The 16,258-nt window shown below is 39.3% G+C and overlaps 1 protein-coding gene across 14 annotated transcripts in view; it reads right to left on the bottom strand.

The window, feature by feature from the left end:
- Positions 1-16,258, bottom strand: part of RBMS1 (RNA binding motif single stranded interacting protein 1) — a 219,093-nt gene that overhangs the window by 21,108 nt on the left and 181,727 nt on the right. For all 14 annotated transcript variants that reach the window (XM_055291977.1, XM_055291978.1, XM_055291972.2 and 11 more), the window contains 2 exons: positions 10,263-10,420; positions 7,577-7,656 (listed from right to left, as the gene is read on the bottom strand). In XM_055291977.1, the coding sequence (XP_055147952.1) occupies positions 7,577-7,656; positions 10,263-10,420 (238 nt within the window). The remainder of the gene's footprint in view (positions 1-7,576; positions 7,657-10,262; positions 10,421-16,258) is intronic.

Raw genomic sequence — 16,258 nt, 5'->3', positions numbered from 1 at the left:
TGCAGGTACCAGGGACATTGCACATGTCTTCAAGCATTTCTTTTGTCCTAGAGCTACCAACATTTTCTGTTTTTACAGGGTAACAATGCTTAAGAGAAATATTAAGGGAACAAAATGGGCAATAAAAGCCTTTGAAAAATCTCCAGGCCTTTTACTAGATTCATAATTTTCTCTCTAAACATTATCTTTTCTGCTACCTGGCATAGGACAATGCCCTCATAATATCACTATACACACAGAGTTATGAAATGTGGGCAAGAGCAGTTTTCAAGCCCCACTGGACACATAACCAATTGGAAAAGTCAGAGTAACACAGAAAGCAGATGTAAAACAAGCTGAAGTCTTTGAAGGGAGTCTGCCAGCAGACACATATGCACTTCACTGGGGCTCCTCTGTGACAAGATGAAGCTGTGAGCGATGTGGCAGAATGATAACAGTGCAACACTGAGAATCTAACAGGCACTCCCTGCCCTTAGCACACAGGGACTTATTCACACTCCATTAATGTCATGGAGAGATTCAGAAAGCGAGATGGGAAATCATACTGTCTCCTGCAGCACTGAACACACTGTTAGCCTTTGTCTTTGAGAGGTGGTAGTGGTGGCGGGAGGGGGAGAGGCGTTTGTGCAGGGAGTCAGGGCGCCAGAGCTGTTCTCAGCTCTAGGATAGTTCCAGCTCACATGCCATACACATTAGTCTTCTCAAAGACTGTACTCTCTTCCAGAAAGGTCCTAGAAGAGGATTTTTAGACAAACCACTGAATCATGATCATGTGTTTCAGTGTTTTTGCCTGAGGCATGTCTCCTAATTTGGACACTGGTTCTAGATAACTAAAACTTCCCATCTCTGTTTCTAACATTCATTGTGTAGAAAACTGCCACCATAGTATTTCTGCATAATGGAATTTTTATCAAGCAAGTATTAAGCAGTTGTGGAAAACCTCTATGGAATTCACCTAGTCTGTGTCATGAAGAAGCCATGGGTTCTTTTACCCTGGTTGGGGACCTTCCAAGTAAATCTGACTTCCTACAAACAAGCCACCTCCAATATTTCAGGAAAAAATGAAGGACTGGGTGGGGAAAGACAGAAGGAAAGGCCACATAAGCAATTATTTTTTTCCCCCAACAAACTATAACATACATTTAAAGAAACATCTGCTATAAGAAAAGATAAAGCCTCTTTTAAAATATAGTGACATCAGACAAAAAAGCACATGATTTTAAAAGAGCATTTCAGAAAGCAGACGGCACTAGAAATTGTGATGTGGTACATTAGATTTTTACAAAACTGTAACCATATGCTATATTATGTGCCATGCCCCAGGCAAGAGTGGGACATGGCTGGCATGGGGGACCCAGCCATGCCACCCGGGTATTGAAAGAATATGGTGGCAGGAGGGCAGGCAGTGTAGAAGTGACAGCTCATGTGCATAGCTGATTTCCTCCTGCTTAGCCATCTAGAGAATTCCTTAAGAGTGTCACAGCTAGGATGAGTTCATTGTTCAGTTTGTTCATTTTAAGAAAGTATCTTTCCGGAATTGTGTCTAATGTGGGTTTCTTTTCTGTACTTGGCTCCAATGTCATGGGCAAACCGCCAGCCATGCAAGAATCCAAGTACTCTGACAGGAATCATCCCAGATAATTCTGCTTATGCCAGCTAAACAACTTGCATCATTAAATAAACCGTCTCTGACTGTATTTATGAAATGTTATGTCTACCTAGCAATGAGACTACATTATGCAAACATTCAAGTGGAGGCTCATTCAACTGACCCCTGCCTGACAATATTTTTGTTTTTTATCTGGTTCTTCTGATAATAATCATATGCCCTCCACAGAGAAACTGATGCTACGGAGTAGCCACTCAGGGGATATAAAGAAAGAACAGTATCTAATACACAAACTGGTACTCAAAAGAATTCTGAAGTCACCATGTATAAAAAAAAAAAAAAAAAAAAAGAAAGAAAAAAGAAGTCCAGAGAAGTTGAAAAATCTTTCACATTCTTTGTGGGTTTTCAAGTCTACTGGGGACTTGTTTTTGGGAAAAGCTGAAGTCACTGTGACAGGGTGCTTCCAAGTCTGGCATTATACATTTAACATTCATGTCTAAAGGCAATTTAACCTCCTGTGAAAAAAGGTGGTATCCAAAAAGGCCCTCAAATTAGCAGTGATTCTTGGGAAGAGCTCTGCATGAAAAATGCTCTTAGAAACCCATTGGTAACTTCTGGTGGTAGGGTGATGCACAAGCTCCCTGAGTCTAGCACAAAATTAAAAAGAAAACATAGCTCCTGCCCCCCAAGAACATGCAATCTAATTGTCAACCAAGACTTATACACTCAAAAGATCATTACACATTCAAAATGGCACAAAATTAAGTGCTAATCCAGAACAAAGAGAACAGCTTGACTGAAAAACTGTACCCCTGCAGTAATGCTCTCAATGTGGAAGGAATTAGTCTGTTTCTTGTGCTCCATTTGCAACTTGGCACAGCTTGGAAGAAACCACTCTTTACTAGCTGTGAAGGTGAAGAGGATCCTACGATCAGTTACATGTGGTTTGGAAATCTAGGGCTTTTATTTCCCTTGAATGGATGTGACCAACAGTCTGCAAATCCCCTTCAAAGAAAACACCAATGACAAAACCATGAAGTTCTTTAGAGAAAAAAAGAGACTGTCTAACCTTGATCTGTGACACCCTGAGATCTACTTTACTCAAGGAACTGAAGAGCTTTTGTTGTTATTAATTTAGCAAAACATTCCTTCAACAGGGAAGATCTTATCTTAGACTGATACACCATCAAAACAAAAGTGTCCTAGATGTTTTTCCTTCTCAAACTTTCCTTGTTGCACACAAGAATGAGTTAAAAAAGCAAAGAGGTCACAAGTAAGTGGATGAATAGGTGGTCACAAGTAGGTGGAATAGTCCCTTCAAAGGGACTAGTGTGTGGGGCCCTGCTCATGCAAAGGCTGACACAGTAGAAGCAAGAAAACATCAGCTGGGCACAGGTGCTCAATGCCGGAGGCTGACAGGGTAGAGTTTACAGAAGACTCCCACGTACAAAATTTCTCCTTTGTCTTTACTTGGGCAGAAATTAAAAACATTATTTTCTCTTTCCTTTTTTTTTTCAACTCTACTGATGTTGATGGGAAAACAATACTAACTTAAACAACAAAAAAAGGAATCTCTTCCACTAGATTGAATTTCTTGAAATAATTACTTCCAGGTTTTATATTTCATGCTCCAAATTTGTGTATGTAAGCAGTTCAACTTCAGATACAGTCACAGATGCAGTGTGCTCTCAGGTTTTAGTATTACAAGATCAGGTGTAGTCTGTGGAACTGCACATACAAATTAGTTTCTCTATGAAATGAAACGCAACTGAATACAGAAAATTAAAGTGAATTTCTAATGGTAATCATCAGTCATCTAGCTAAAGATAAAACAGTAGAGTTACAGCGGAATAAATACTAAACACTAGTTATATACACACAGCCTTGGAGAAACTGCTCTCTTCAATGACTTCTGGCTGGAATGAATCTAACTTCAAAACACCTCAATGTTTCTTGGCTGTCTCTCATGCGAAAAACTGGGATAAATATTCTATATGGCCTCTGTGCTTGCTTTCAAGATTGGGCCTCACCTGTTTTTTTATGTTATTTAATAAGGTTCATTTCACTGAATCTATTAACTTCAGTGTGTACTATTTTTGCATAGAAAAAGTGGCAAAAATCTGTGTTTTGGCAAATGGGGCACTCTGTTCTAATTCTTGTGGATTCTGTGGCAGTTGCTCACTTTAGAGACTCCTCCCCCATTCAGAGATGAGCACCAGTGTCTGCTCTCCCAGCCTGAGTATTTGGGATAAATCTTGATGATATGGCTAATCCACTTGAGACTCCAACAAACAGGTGGCCAGGGGAGCAGTTAAAGGCTCCCTCTCCAGACCTGTACCTAACACTAAGTGAAACCTCAACTTTAACCCTTGGGCATGCTTGGGCAGAAGCTGGAAAGTGTGACTTTGAGCTGACATGGACCTAAGGCTCAATGAAGACTTGCTGATCTGGGATACAGATTGGGAAGTGGAATTACAGATGTATTATGCCGGCTAAGCATAAGATGACTAAAATTACAGGGAAGAAAAGATGGAGGAGGGTGTATGTGGCTTTTTTTCTTTTTATCCATTTTAACAATTTCATTACCTCCCCCTCAAAGCAAGGTGATGTGGTTTCTAAATTTTGAAACTTTCTCCTTTTTGGCAGGCGGCATGCTAGTGGCTGGCTGCAAATCAGATCAGAAGACATTTCAATCTCCCCCTACATGGTAGCTTGTTAAGAACATAGTATTGGCCTGGTGTTAACAGTGTAGTAAAATTTATTCAAAACCAACAAATATTTGTTGTTGCATAGTATGGCTCAAATGTGGTGGGCATGAAAATAAAAAGCTGAAGATACAGTTTCTACTTTCAAGGAGCTTCTAGTTTAGTGGGACTGACACATGTAAACATGTTAAATGCCACAGCACAGGGAGGTGTCCTCAAGGTGATGATCTGCAGATAGAGCACAACCCAACTGGGTCAGAGTTGATCCTTGCAGGGAGGAGGCAAGCCCTGAACACAGTCTTGAAGGCTGAGGAAGAGACAGCCAGGCTAAAGAGAACCAAAAGGATCCGGGTCATTGGAAACCATGAGAGAAAGCCAAGAAAAATGATGCAGCACGCTGTGTTGGGAATACAATTTGTAGTTCAATGTTGGAGGAGGATAAGCAGGAAGGCAGAGGATGGAGGGAGACAGGACTGCAGAAGTAGGCAAGGGCTCCTGTCACCTTTGGCTTTCCATGCCATTCCAGGAATCCTCAATCTTTCCTTCTAACTGAGAGGGGGTGGATTTTTAACAATAAAGTGACACATACGTATATATTTTATCTAAGTCTCTCTGGCTACAGTCAGGGAGAATATCTTAGAGAGGTAAGAAGAAATAGGGCTGATGCAATGGTGCAGATGACAGATGATCAGAAATTAAACTAGGCAGTGGCAGGAGAAAGGGAGGGAGAGGGTAGATTCTAGAAATAATCAGGAAGAAAAATTTGGGGACTTGAATGATTATTTGTATGTGAGACACAAAGCACAGGGGAGGTAGGGGAGTCCAGTCCTGGGTTTCTAGCTTGGGAGTCTGGGTAGATACTGGTTCTACTAACTGAGAGTAGGAAAACAGGAGGAAGAGCAGAATTAGATGGGAAGTGAGGTAAGGGGGACTAGTGTAGTTCTGGAGAGGATGAGTGTAAGGTAACTGAGGTCAGGCAGTCCGAAACTCTGGAGAACAGCCGGGATGAGAGATGAATGAGAGTCAATGACTATAAGTAGTAGTTAAAACCTTGAGAAAGATGAAATTATCAGAATCCTGAGCCAAAAATGGAATTCAAGGCAACACTAACAATTAAAAGCAGATAGAGGAAATAAGTTTACAAAAGAGAAAGGATTAACACAAGATGGGAAGAAAACAGAGACAGGTGTAAAATAGTTAAGGGAGGATGCACTTCATGGATGAGTGAGGGGCCAGCAGTCCCAAATACATACAGCAGACAGACACAGAACAAAAAGAGGGGAAATTCTCCAGACGGGGTAATCAGGAATTAAGAGTTACAGGTTGAACTGTGTGGAGTCCTAACACCCAGCCCTCAGAATGTGATCTTACTTAGAGACAAGGTCATCAAAGTTAAAGTAAGATCATGGCGAGGGGGTAGGCCTTCATCCAATATGGCTGTGGTCTTCCTAAGAAAGGGAAATCTGGGCACAGAGACAGATGCACAAAGAGGGAAGGTGCTGTGAGGCGATTCGGGGAGAAGACAGCCATCTACAAGCCAAGGAGAGAAGCCTGGAACAGATCCTTCCCTCATAGCCTGGCTTGGGTGTCTGGGTAGAAGGAACCAACCCTGCTGACATCTTGATCTTGGACTTCCGGCCGCCAGAACCCTGAGACACTAAATTTCTATTGTTTAAGCCACTCAGCTTGTGGTACTTTGTTATGGCTGTCTAGCAAACTAATACTGCATGTTTACCAAGAGGAATTTCAACCACACACCGGGGAATGCCCGATTGGAGAGAGTGAGGAATAAATGGGAAGTAAGGAAGTGACGACTACACTTTAAAATGTTGACATGAGAAGGTGCTGTAAGGAACCAGAGTGCTTAGTTTAGTTTCTAGATTGCAAAGACTTAAATGATTTCAAACACAAATGGCTATCTTCTTGAATATTTTTGGCATGAAGTAGTTCATAGTTTTTGTTCACTGAATCCTGTGATTTTAAAAATGTCTATTGTAGTTATGTTCACAAGTTTCATTCCTAGTGTTACTTGTTTGCATGTTTCCCCCCATTTCCTCACCAACTAGTCTTGCTACATATCTATTTTAGTAACTGAAAATCAAATGTCTTGGCTTTGCTGAAAAAAAAAATGAACAAAAGCAAAAGACAGAGACTGAAATTATAGGAGAGTGAGGCAATGACTGGCGGAGCAATGTCTCAATGAGATGGGATCTCAAGGACAGCTTTGAAACCCTTGTCCATGAGACTTTAAGAAAGGGGACCGGTAAGACTGGATGTGGGTGTAGGTCCCCTTGCTGGGAGGGAGCAGGAAGCTGACGGAGCTTCTACCTGATGATTTCAATTTTATTCATCAAGTAGGAAGTGAAGTCATCCACTTGAGATTAGGGAGGGGGTTAGGTAGGGGAACTGAGCAGGCTGGGGAAATTGAGAACTGCGCTGGGGAAGGGTAAGGAAGCTGAGTGAGGACTGGTGGTGCTGAGCAATTGATTAAGCTGAAGACATTTAATTTGTGGTAGTGCTAATCTTTGGCTGCATGGATATAACAGGAGTGGCGTGGCATGCGTGAATTACAGCATGATTAATTCAGGTTCAGCATTCTGTCATGACAGTGTGACCAAGGGATGGGGTGCAACAAAAAGGAGAATGCCACTGAAGAAATGATTTTAACACTCAAAAACGGAGACCAGACTTAGTAGGAAAGAGAAATAGGTAAAGGAGGATGAATAAACAGTGAAAAGAGAAGGATCCCTTTGTATTTCAGATCAGGGTTTGTGGGAGTTAGAGTAAGTGTGACATTGGAATGAAAAACCCATGAAGTGTGGTGTTCTTGGTAATGACAACACAATGTAAAACCATGGGAGAAAGTGGCTAAAGTGGAGTGGACATAAAGGCCACAGGAACTGAGGTCTAGGCACTGCTGGGATAGAAAGGTACCATAGTGCTCAACAGATATGATCAAATGGAGGGAGGTTCACTGAGGATGGTGATAAGGTGGTTTAGAAGCTGGCTGCTGCATCAAAAGAGGAGTGAATTGCACAATGCTTTACAAGTCAGCTCCTTACCACTGCTTCCATTAACATTTAAACATCCAGTGCCTATGCCTAGGGAGAGGTGAATTTTTAAGTCTTATTTGTAAATCCAACAAAATACATCTTAAAGAGCAAAATGAGGGGTTTTTGTTCTATTGAAGACTCATCATGTGCTAAAGTTAAACATACATCATACAGAAGACTACTGATAAAGTTTCAGACAAACAACATACCAGAAACTCCTGGTGGTGTCTTAATAAATTTTCCATTAAAATGACCAATAACAGCTTCACATTTTTCTGTGGATTCCATCCTATTTATAATAAAAATAGAATACATAAATATTTAAAGGTCTCTTAACTTTCATCTTGTTCGGTGCATGCATAGACATTCTTATAGGTTTTTTGGATATAAATGAAACCTAGTAAAAATGTGAACATGATAAAGGGTCTATTCTACCTTTTATCTAACTGCTGCTTTTGTACTTCTATAGTAAAATGATAACTGATAACAATGGAGTATATTCTGAAGCAAAGCAAGAATCAATCATATTGAGTGTTTAAGATCAAGTATATCAAATGGATACTTATATTGTAACTGTTGTAAAATTGAAAAATCAATACACAATAGCTTTGTTAGCCATAATAGTGAGTTGAAGAAACAACAGTTTAAAATACTAGGGTATTTTCTACTTGCTAAAATACTAGTCATTTTTAAATTGTCTTTGCTTTCACAAATTCACAAAATGACAGACTAAAAAGTCACGATAACAGCCAGTATCAGTGTGAGGGTGCGCCTTATATGCTTCTTATATTTGCTTCAGGTTTAAAATTAAATTAGTGAAGTCAACTATATACCTTCTTTGTCACCTTGGCTTTGGAGGAGTAAAGGCTGGAGGCTAACTTTACAACTTAGTCTATGCCTACAGGTGGCTGAAAGTATCTGAGAAACATTGCTGGGAACTTAAATTACTTCAAATCATTTTTCTTTAATGGATGAAACACTGAATAATCTACTAAAAACACTATACTCCTGGACTACTCAGAGAGTTACACCTTAGTTTTAACAAACACTGATAGTTTCAAAAAACAATGTAATTTAATTGAATTCTGTCTTTGGATACAGAAATGATACCACTTGATCTGTTTTCAGAACACCCACAGAGGTGACAAAATGATGCTGAGCTATTTGGTGACTCACTTGCGTCATTTTAACCAGTGGAGCATATGCTGAAGATGCTGGCCTTGGTAACTTACTACTTGTAGGATGTTTTAGTTTTATGATAAAATTATCTGGCCTGACAGAAACAGCAATTAACTAAAATCCAGATGAACCAAGTACCAGCCCCTGCCTCATTATTTGGCAGTTAGGTAACAATGGAAAAGTTTCCTTTTTTGTCTTAATTTTCTTATATATAAAACAACATAATAAAATGCTTTGTTGATATATAACAGGTCTGAGGTAAGATGTGATTGTCATTTGTGTATAAAAGCAAACTTTTAGAAATTCTTCCTACAAAATCAAAGTCAATACTTTAAAATACGTACACATTATTTGTTATTGCACAGTATTAACAGGTTTCTAATTAATGCATCATATAAAAATCAGCTTTTATACATGGGCTTTTAGATTAGAATTCTGATCAAAATCAAAGAGCTTTCTATTTAGTATTTTTCCATCAGAAACCAAAATAACCACTACTCTGAAGTGTTTTTTTTCTGGGGAGAAAAAGATAAAAAATTAGATGGAAGGAGTGAGGGCACTTCAGTTATAACTAGACTTTTAGACTTTTTTTTTTTGAAAGACAAGTCTGTCACCCAGGCTGGAGTGCACTGGTATGATCAAGGCTCGCTGTATCCTCCAATTCCTGGGCTCAAGCAATCCTTCTGCCTCAGCTTCCCCTGCAGCTGGGACTATAGGCATGTGCCACCATGCCTGGCTAATTTTTAAACTTTTTGTAGAGAAAGGGTCTCGCTATGTTGCCCAGGCTGGTCTCAAACTCTTGGGCTCAAGCAGTCCTTCTGCCTTGGCCTCCCCAAGTGCTGGGATTATAGGTGTGAACCACTGCGTACAGACCCTAGAAGATTTTATTTATTTATTTATTTATTTATTTATTTTAAGATGAAGTCTCGCTCTGTTGCCCAGGCTGGAGTGCAGTGGTGTGATCTCGGCTCGCTGCAACCTCCATCCCCCAGGTTCAAGCGATTCTCATGTCTCAGCCTCCTAAGTAGCTGGGATTACAGGTGCCTGCCACCAGGCCCAGTTAATTTTTGTATTTTTATTAGAGACAGGGTTTCACCACGTTGGTGAGGTAGGTTTCGAACTCTGCCCGCCTGGCCTCCCAAAGTGCTGCGATTACAGGCATGAGCCACCATGCCTGGCCTAGGTTTTATTTCTTAAAAAAAAAAAAAAAAAAACTGAAACAGAAATTATAAAATGTTAGTATTTGTCGTATCTGTGTGGTGGTTACACAGTTATCATGTCCTTGTCTTACTTTTCTGAATGTTTTACATATTTCATTTTAAAACCTAACTCATTTACTTTATTGATGAATCAAATTTCCATCGAATAAGAAAAAACATACTGATTTATCTACTGAATTTAGGAGAATGACTGTTATTTTAAAAAAGTTAGAAGCATCCTGATCTAAGGACACACACACGTTCAGAACTTTTGCTCATGTGATAGTTCCTTTCCATAAGGACTCAAATATTTAGTGTGCTCAGCTTCATGAATTCTAATGAATTTGCAAAAGATCTGGAAAAATGCAGTCTGGTATTTACACATAATTTAAGTTCACGGTGCAACTGCTCCCATAACCATAGCTGAAACTCTCTCTTCTTGGTCATTTTTAATTTTCCAAGATAACTTGGCAAAGCTATTGTTGTTGACATAATAAAGACTGGGCAGAAGGCTTACCTAGCAAAGCCAACACCACGACTTGTACCACTGGAATCACGTAGTATCCTTGTAGAAATAACTTGTCCAAATGGTTTGAGCATATTTTCTAGTTCTTGCTCATCCATGGAGAGTGGCAAATTAGAAATGTACAGGTTGGTAGGATCTTGTTCCTGTTGCTAAAACAGAAGAGAATGTTGTCCATTAATTTCCAACAGAAGGTGAGATATTTATGTTAACACACCTATTTTTATTAGCTACTTTCTTTGCTCAAGTCTTTTTAAAGTACTCAGAACCTCAGAACATCAAAGTCACCTTGGACGCTTGAAAATAGTGTCTGAAGCTTGGACAATCTGTGCAGGCCAGACATGATCCCACCAAGCCCTTCTTAGCAGATCTGGAAATGGCACTACTGAGTTGGAGAGGATGCCCTCATGGAACCACAACTCTCAGTTGTTTGCGGTATTTCTAAAAATAACCCACCTCTCCTCCACTGTTATTTTCAGGAGTCCATTTCAGGCACACTATTGCACAGGAAGCTATTATTTCAATTTAATTATTGCTAATAATTCAATTTAGAGATACATGAAGGATTCTGGACCAAGTCATCTAGAGTCCAATAGGGATCTGCCCAAATTCCCATCCTCTGCTCTATGGTAAATTTCACACTACTTTTGAGTCATGACCACCAACAGTAAAAACAGCTAATTTAACGAAAACAAGAAATCACAAAGCCATATAAAATAGTTAATTCTGAGTAGGGAAAATTTTAGACTCTTGGAAAAGCTGAACTCAAGAGTAGATGGGGGAGGAAATACTTTGTTCAGAGGACATGGCATTGACTTGGGACCCGAAGATCAAGCAGAAGTCAAGAGGCTTGCAAAAGGCTATCTATCTAAGGAGTTTGATTTTACTTTGTCAGTCACTACTGCTTCAGCTTTCCTACTTAAGCAGTGCTAAAAGCAAGGAGAATAATTATGTAACTGTAGGCAAAAGGCAAGGTAGCCTTGCCAGAGCTGCAAAATGTTCTTGAAGTCTTGTGTTTTATCTTAAAAAAAAAAAGTCATGTACATTTTGCAATCTACTTCCTAAGTTTATTTTAATAGAGAAACAATGTTTTTGACCTAATACCAGTAAGTAACATCAACACTCCAGGAAGATAAGCCACGCTTATCTTGTGATATTACGCACATGAGCTGCATAATGACATTTCAGTTAATGGTGGATGGCATATACGATGGTGGTCCTGTAACAGAGATGAAAACTTCCTATCACCTGGTGATGTCTTGATGATCCTGACACTGTGTAGCCCTGGCTAATGTGTGTGTTAGTGTCTTAGTTTTTTATAAAAAAGTTTAGAAAATAATAAATAATAAATTTTAAAATAGAACAGTGCTTATAGAATAAATGTATAAAGAAAATACTTTTGTACAGCTGCACAATGTACGTGTTTTAAGCTAAAACACATACATTTGACAAAAGTCAAAAACTTAAATTTAAAGGTTTATAAAGTAAAAAAGTTACAATAAACTAATTCATTAATGAAGAACAAAAATTTTTCTTTTTTTGAGATGGAGTCTTGCTCTGTGCCAGGCTGGAGTGCAGTGGCGCGATCTCAGCTCACTGCAACCTCTGCCTCCTGGGTTCAAGCAATTCTCCTGCCTTAGCCTCCTGAGTAGCTGGGACTATAGGCGTGTGCTACCACGCCCAGCTAATTTTTGTATTTTTAGTAGAGGCGGAGTTTCACCATGTTGGCCAGGACGGTGTCGATCTCCTGACCTTGTGATCCACCCACCTTGGCCTCCCAAAGTGCTGGCATTAAAGGTGTAGGCCACCATGCCTGGCCAGAAAGAAATTTTTTTAAATAAATTTAATGTAGTCTAAGTGTACAGTGTTTATAAAGTCTACAGCAGTGTAATGTCTTAGGCCTTCCCATTCACTCACCACTCACTCACTGACTCACCCAGAGCAACTTCCAGTCCTCTAAGCTCCAGTCATGGTAAGTGCCCTATAAGGGTGCACCATTTTTATCTTTTATACCATATTTTTACTGTACCTTTTCTATATTTATATACACAAATACTTATTGTATTATAACTGCTAACAGTATTCAGTACAGTAAGATGTTGTACAGGTTGGTAGCCTAAGAGCAAGAGGCTATACCACACAGCCTAGGTGTATAGCAGGCTACACCATCTGGGTTTGTGTAAGTACACTCTATCATGTGCACATGATGATAAAATCACCTAACAATGCATTCACCAGAATGTATCCCCGTCATTAAGCAACACATGATTGTACACTGGTAGGTGACAGGGAAACAGGAGGAAGAAGAAACTGCAGTTTGAAAGCTACATCTTGAAAAATAGGGCGGTTTCGGAGGCATGGAAGCAGGAGAATGATATGTTCAAATCCATCTTAGTTTTGATTTTAGGTTCTATCTTTTAATAAAGATGGGGACCCCTTAATTAAAGGGCACTAAAACACCCTTTGGACAGAGATATGGTACAAAAAATGCTACAGAAGAAACACATATCAAAATATTGTGAGGCCAGGCACAGTGGCTCACACCTGTAATCCCAGTATAGGCCAAAGTGGGAGGATCATTTGGGACCAAGAGTTTGAGACCAGCCTAGACAACACAGTGAGACATCATAGCTTAAAAAAAAAAATTAGCCAGGTGTAGTGGTGCCCATCTGTAGTCCCAGCTATTTGGGAGGCTGAGGCAGGAGGATTGCTTAAGCCCAGGAGTTCAAGGTTGTAATGAGTCGTGATCATGCTACTGCATTCCAGCCTGGGCAACAGAGCAAGACTGTTTCTCATATATATATATATATATATATATATATATATATATATATATACACACACACACACACACACACACATATATAAATATATATATACATATATATTTATATATGTGTGTGTGTATATATATATATACATATATATATGGAGTATATATGGAGTGGACTTTCTTTTAAAATTACAATTAGGAAAATCTAAATGACATATTTAAGAATGTTCATAGGAGAATTTGTTATGTATGAAGAATTTTTGAAGGGGATCGACAATGTAGGCACTAAATCTGTGTTTTAGTTGCTTCTGTTATTACAATATTATTAAAAATATTACACATGCTTTAAAGTCTTGATTCAACTTGAAAGTTTACTGATGAGGAAATAATATTAAAAAATGCTATAAATCAGAATCCCAGAAAGAACTGGGCTCTTAACCTACTCTTTGATATAGTGAAATAGAGTAGACTAACACAGGTATTTCCTATCATGTTAATGCATTTGTTTTCAATAGCAAGGACTCTGTCAGTTAGAAACCAAATTTCATTTGGGATGACCTTTAGCGCTAATGTTATTTATGTTTCTTTTCAAACAGTCAACATATCCTACAAACATTGTCCACAAAGTTGCAGTAATTAAAAAAAAAAAAAGGAATGGAAAGAAACTCCAAACTGGCAGCACATGCCACAAAATAACAAAGTGTCCATGAATTCTTTTTTTTCTAATCCCTTCTTTTCATGGGTGTTTTTTTTTCTTTTTAAATTTTACTTTCTTTTTAGTTGTTGTTTATGCATTCTTATAACTACACATTCACTGTGAACAGGACATATAATATGCGCGATAACTGGTGGTGGTTCTTGAAATGAGGATAGTTTAGTATCTTTAAAATCAGTGACACCATAACTGGTTTATTATTTACAATGCTATGTCTGAAAAAAAACACACTTATTCTTTCAATTATAGGTGACCAAACATAAAAATAGGGTCAATGGGCCTCCTTTGTCCCTAGGCATGGAAGGGTTCAAGGGCTTCCATAACAAGTAGAAAACTAGATCCCACATTGGCCGTCAGAGCGATAAACAGCTACTAATGTTCATGTGAGTAGAAAAGTCAGGCTCGGAAGTCCTGCACAGCATAAAGCACTCAGTCATCATCCGAAAGAAATTAACAAAAACCTCCCCGTGCGTGTGGAATGGTTCCTAAAATGCAAGAACAGGGACTTGGCAGTAAGAGCAGACATCTGTTTTCTCTTGTACAGAATAGGTTCAACAACCAGCAGATAGCCGGTCACTGGCATGTGACTGCAAACTGCTCAGAGCATGGTGAAGCTCTGGATGGAGAGGGGGGATTACATTCCTGCTCGTGTGACTGCCTATTTATTGAAAAAAAAAGAAAGTGTAAACTTCCCAACAGCCAAACAACATGTGAGGATTTGCTGACCCCCATCAGGCCATAGGAGGAAATGAAAGGCCTACAGAAGCCACTTTGTTAATAGATATAAAGAATGTCCATTCGCGTTTTCTGTCGTTGTAGCTCGTTATCTGCGTTTCTTTTCCTTTTATAGAATGTGAGTCTTTTATTTGAAAGATGTACACATTTGTAACATTTGCCTAGTTTAACATAAACAGGTTTTCCAAAAGGCCCAAGGCCATTAGGTTAAGTTTCATCAGTGTACTTGATGGATATAATTTTAAACTGTCCCTTTCTTAATTCTCAATATCTGCCCAGCTTGGAAAAAAGTTATTTTCTCAATTAATTTATTTGATCATCAACAAAACAGACACTTAAAACCCGCCACATGGCAGGTACCAGGCAAAGCACTGAAAATTAAAACAAGAATAAAAACCAACCACTGGTCTCTAATGCTCTCATTTTGCAGTTTTGCAATTTAGTTTTGAATATTTGTGGGGTTCTTTTTCAACTTAGGTACCCAGTATGTCAAACAATATTATATTTCTGTCCCATCCTCTAAGTGATTGCCCTTAATTTTTTTCTGATTATATAAAGATGAAAGACTTTAATATATGGCAATATGAGTTTTCAGCACATTATAGTATCCTGATTAGTTCATTAGAGGAGAGTGGAAAGTGACAGGTACCCTCCCTATCACCCAAGCACAGGGGCTGGACTTAAACTCCTTCTAAAAATCATTTCCCCGCTGGGTGTGGTGGCTCATGCTTATAATCCTAGCACTTTGGGAGGCCTAGGCAGGTGGATTGCTTGAGCTCACGAGTGCGAGACCAGCCTGGGCAACATGGCGAAACCTGGTCTCTGAAAAAAAAAATACAAAAATTAGCCAGGTGTGGTAGTGCGTGCCTGTAGTCTCGGCTACTCAGGAAGCTGAGGGTGGAAGGATTGCTTGAACCCGGGAGGCAGAGGTTGCAGTGAGCCGATATCACCCCACTGCACTCCAGCCTAGATGACAGAGCCAGATCTGGTCTCAAAAAAACAAAACAAAACAAAAATCATCTCCCTGAAAGATGTGTTTCAGGTGCTCTTTTATCCAGACAGCATAAAGGGGCTAAGTCAAGTCTAGATACTCAAACTCATGGTTCTATGGTATAGAACAATAAACCCACTGACATTTAAAATACCTCTTGTAACTATAATGATGTCATAAAAAAGAAATCAGATCTAGGAATCTCAAGCCATTCTACAGGGACCTAAAGAAATTCACAATATATAGAATGTTGGCAGCTGGCCAGCACCTCTGAACCTGAGTACTGGTCCTCGCTACAGATGATGGAGGAAGGGGTCCTTTTCCTTAGCCAATGTATAGTATCAAGCTTTCTAAAGAGGTCTTTGAACAGTGCTCATTTTCAACCCGGGGGAAAGCTAGTATCTGAAGAGCGCTGTAGACACGACATATAGTGCCAATCTATACCCAGTCCAGTTTTGAATAAATGCATTGTAAAGGCTTCTTCAAAACAGTGTATAGTTAATATTCTATGCTGCTTAATATTACAGGCATTGAAAATGATGCCTAGGTAAGTGTTCAGGGGCCACTCTAACTGAAGCCTCTACATTCTTAACAGATTGCTAAAATAGAACTCTAATTCTGTTTGAAGGGAGACCACAAAACAATGGGTGTCAGGCACTCCCACATTACAGAGTGAGAAATCAGACCACCTAAAGACAGCCTGAAAGGAGCTGGCTGAGAACTGGTTTGGGACACTTAACTGACCACTCACCTCCTGTCTACGTCTAAGAGACTGG

This window comes from Symphalangus syndactylus, chromosome 9 (assembly GCF_028878055.3).
Source record: "Symphalangus syndactylus isolate Jambi chromosome 9, NHGRI_mSymSyn1-v2.1_pri, whole genome shotgun sequence".
In the NCBI taxonomy this organism is placed as follows: domain Eukaryota; kingdom Metazoa; phylum Chordata; class Mammalia; order Primates; family Hylobatidae; genus Symphalangus; species Symphalangus syndactylus.
Note: the sequence above shows the minus strand (reverse complement) of the source record. Positions and strands in the feature narration are given on the sequence as shown.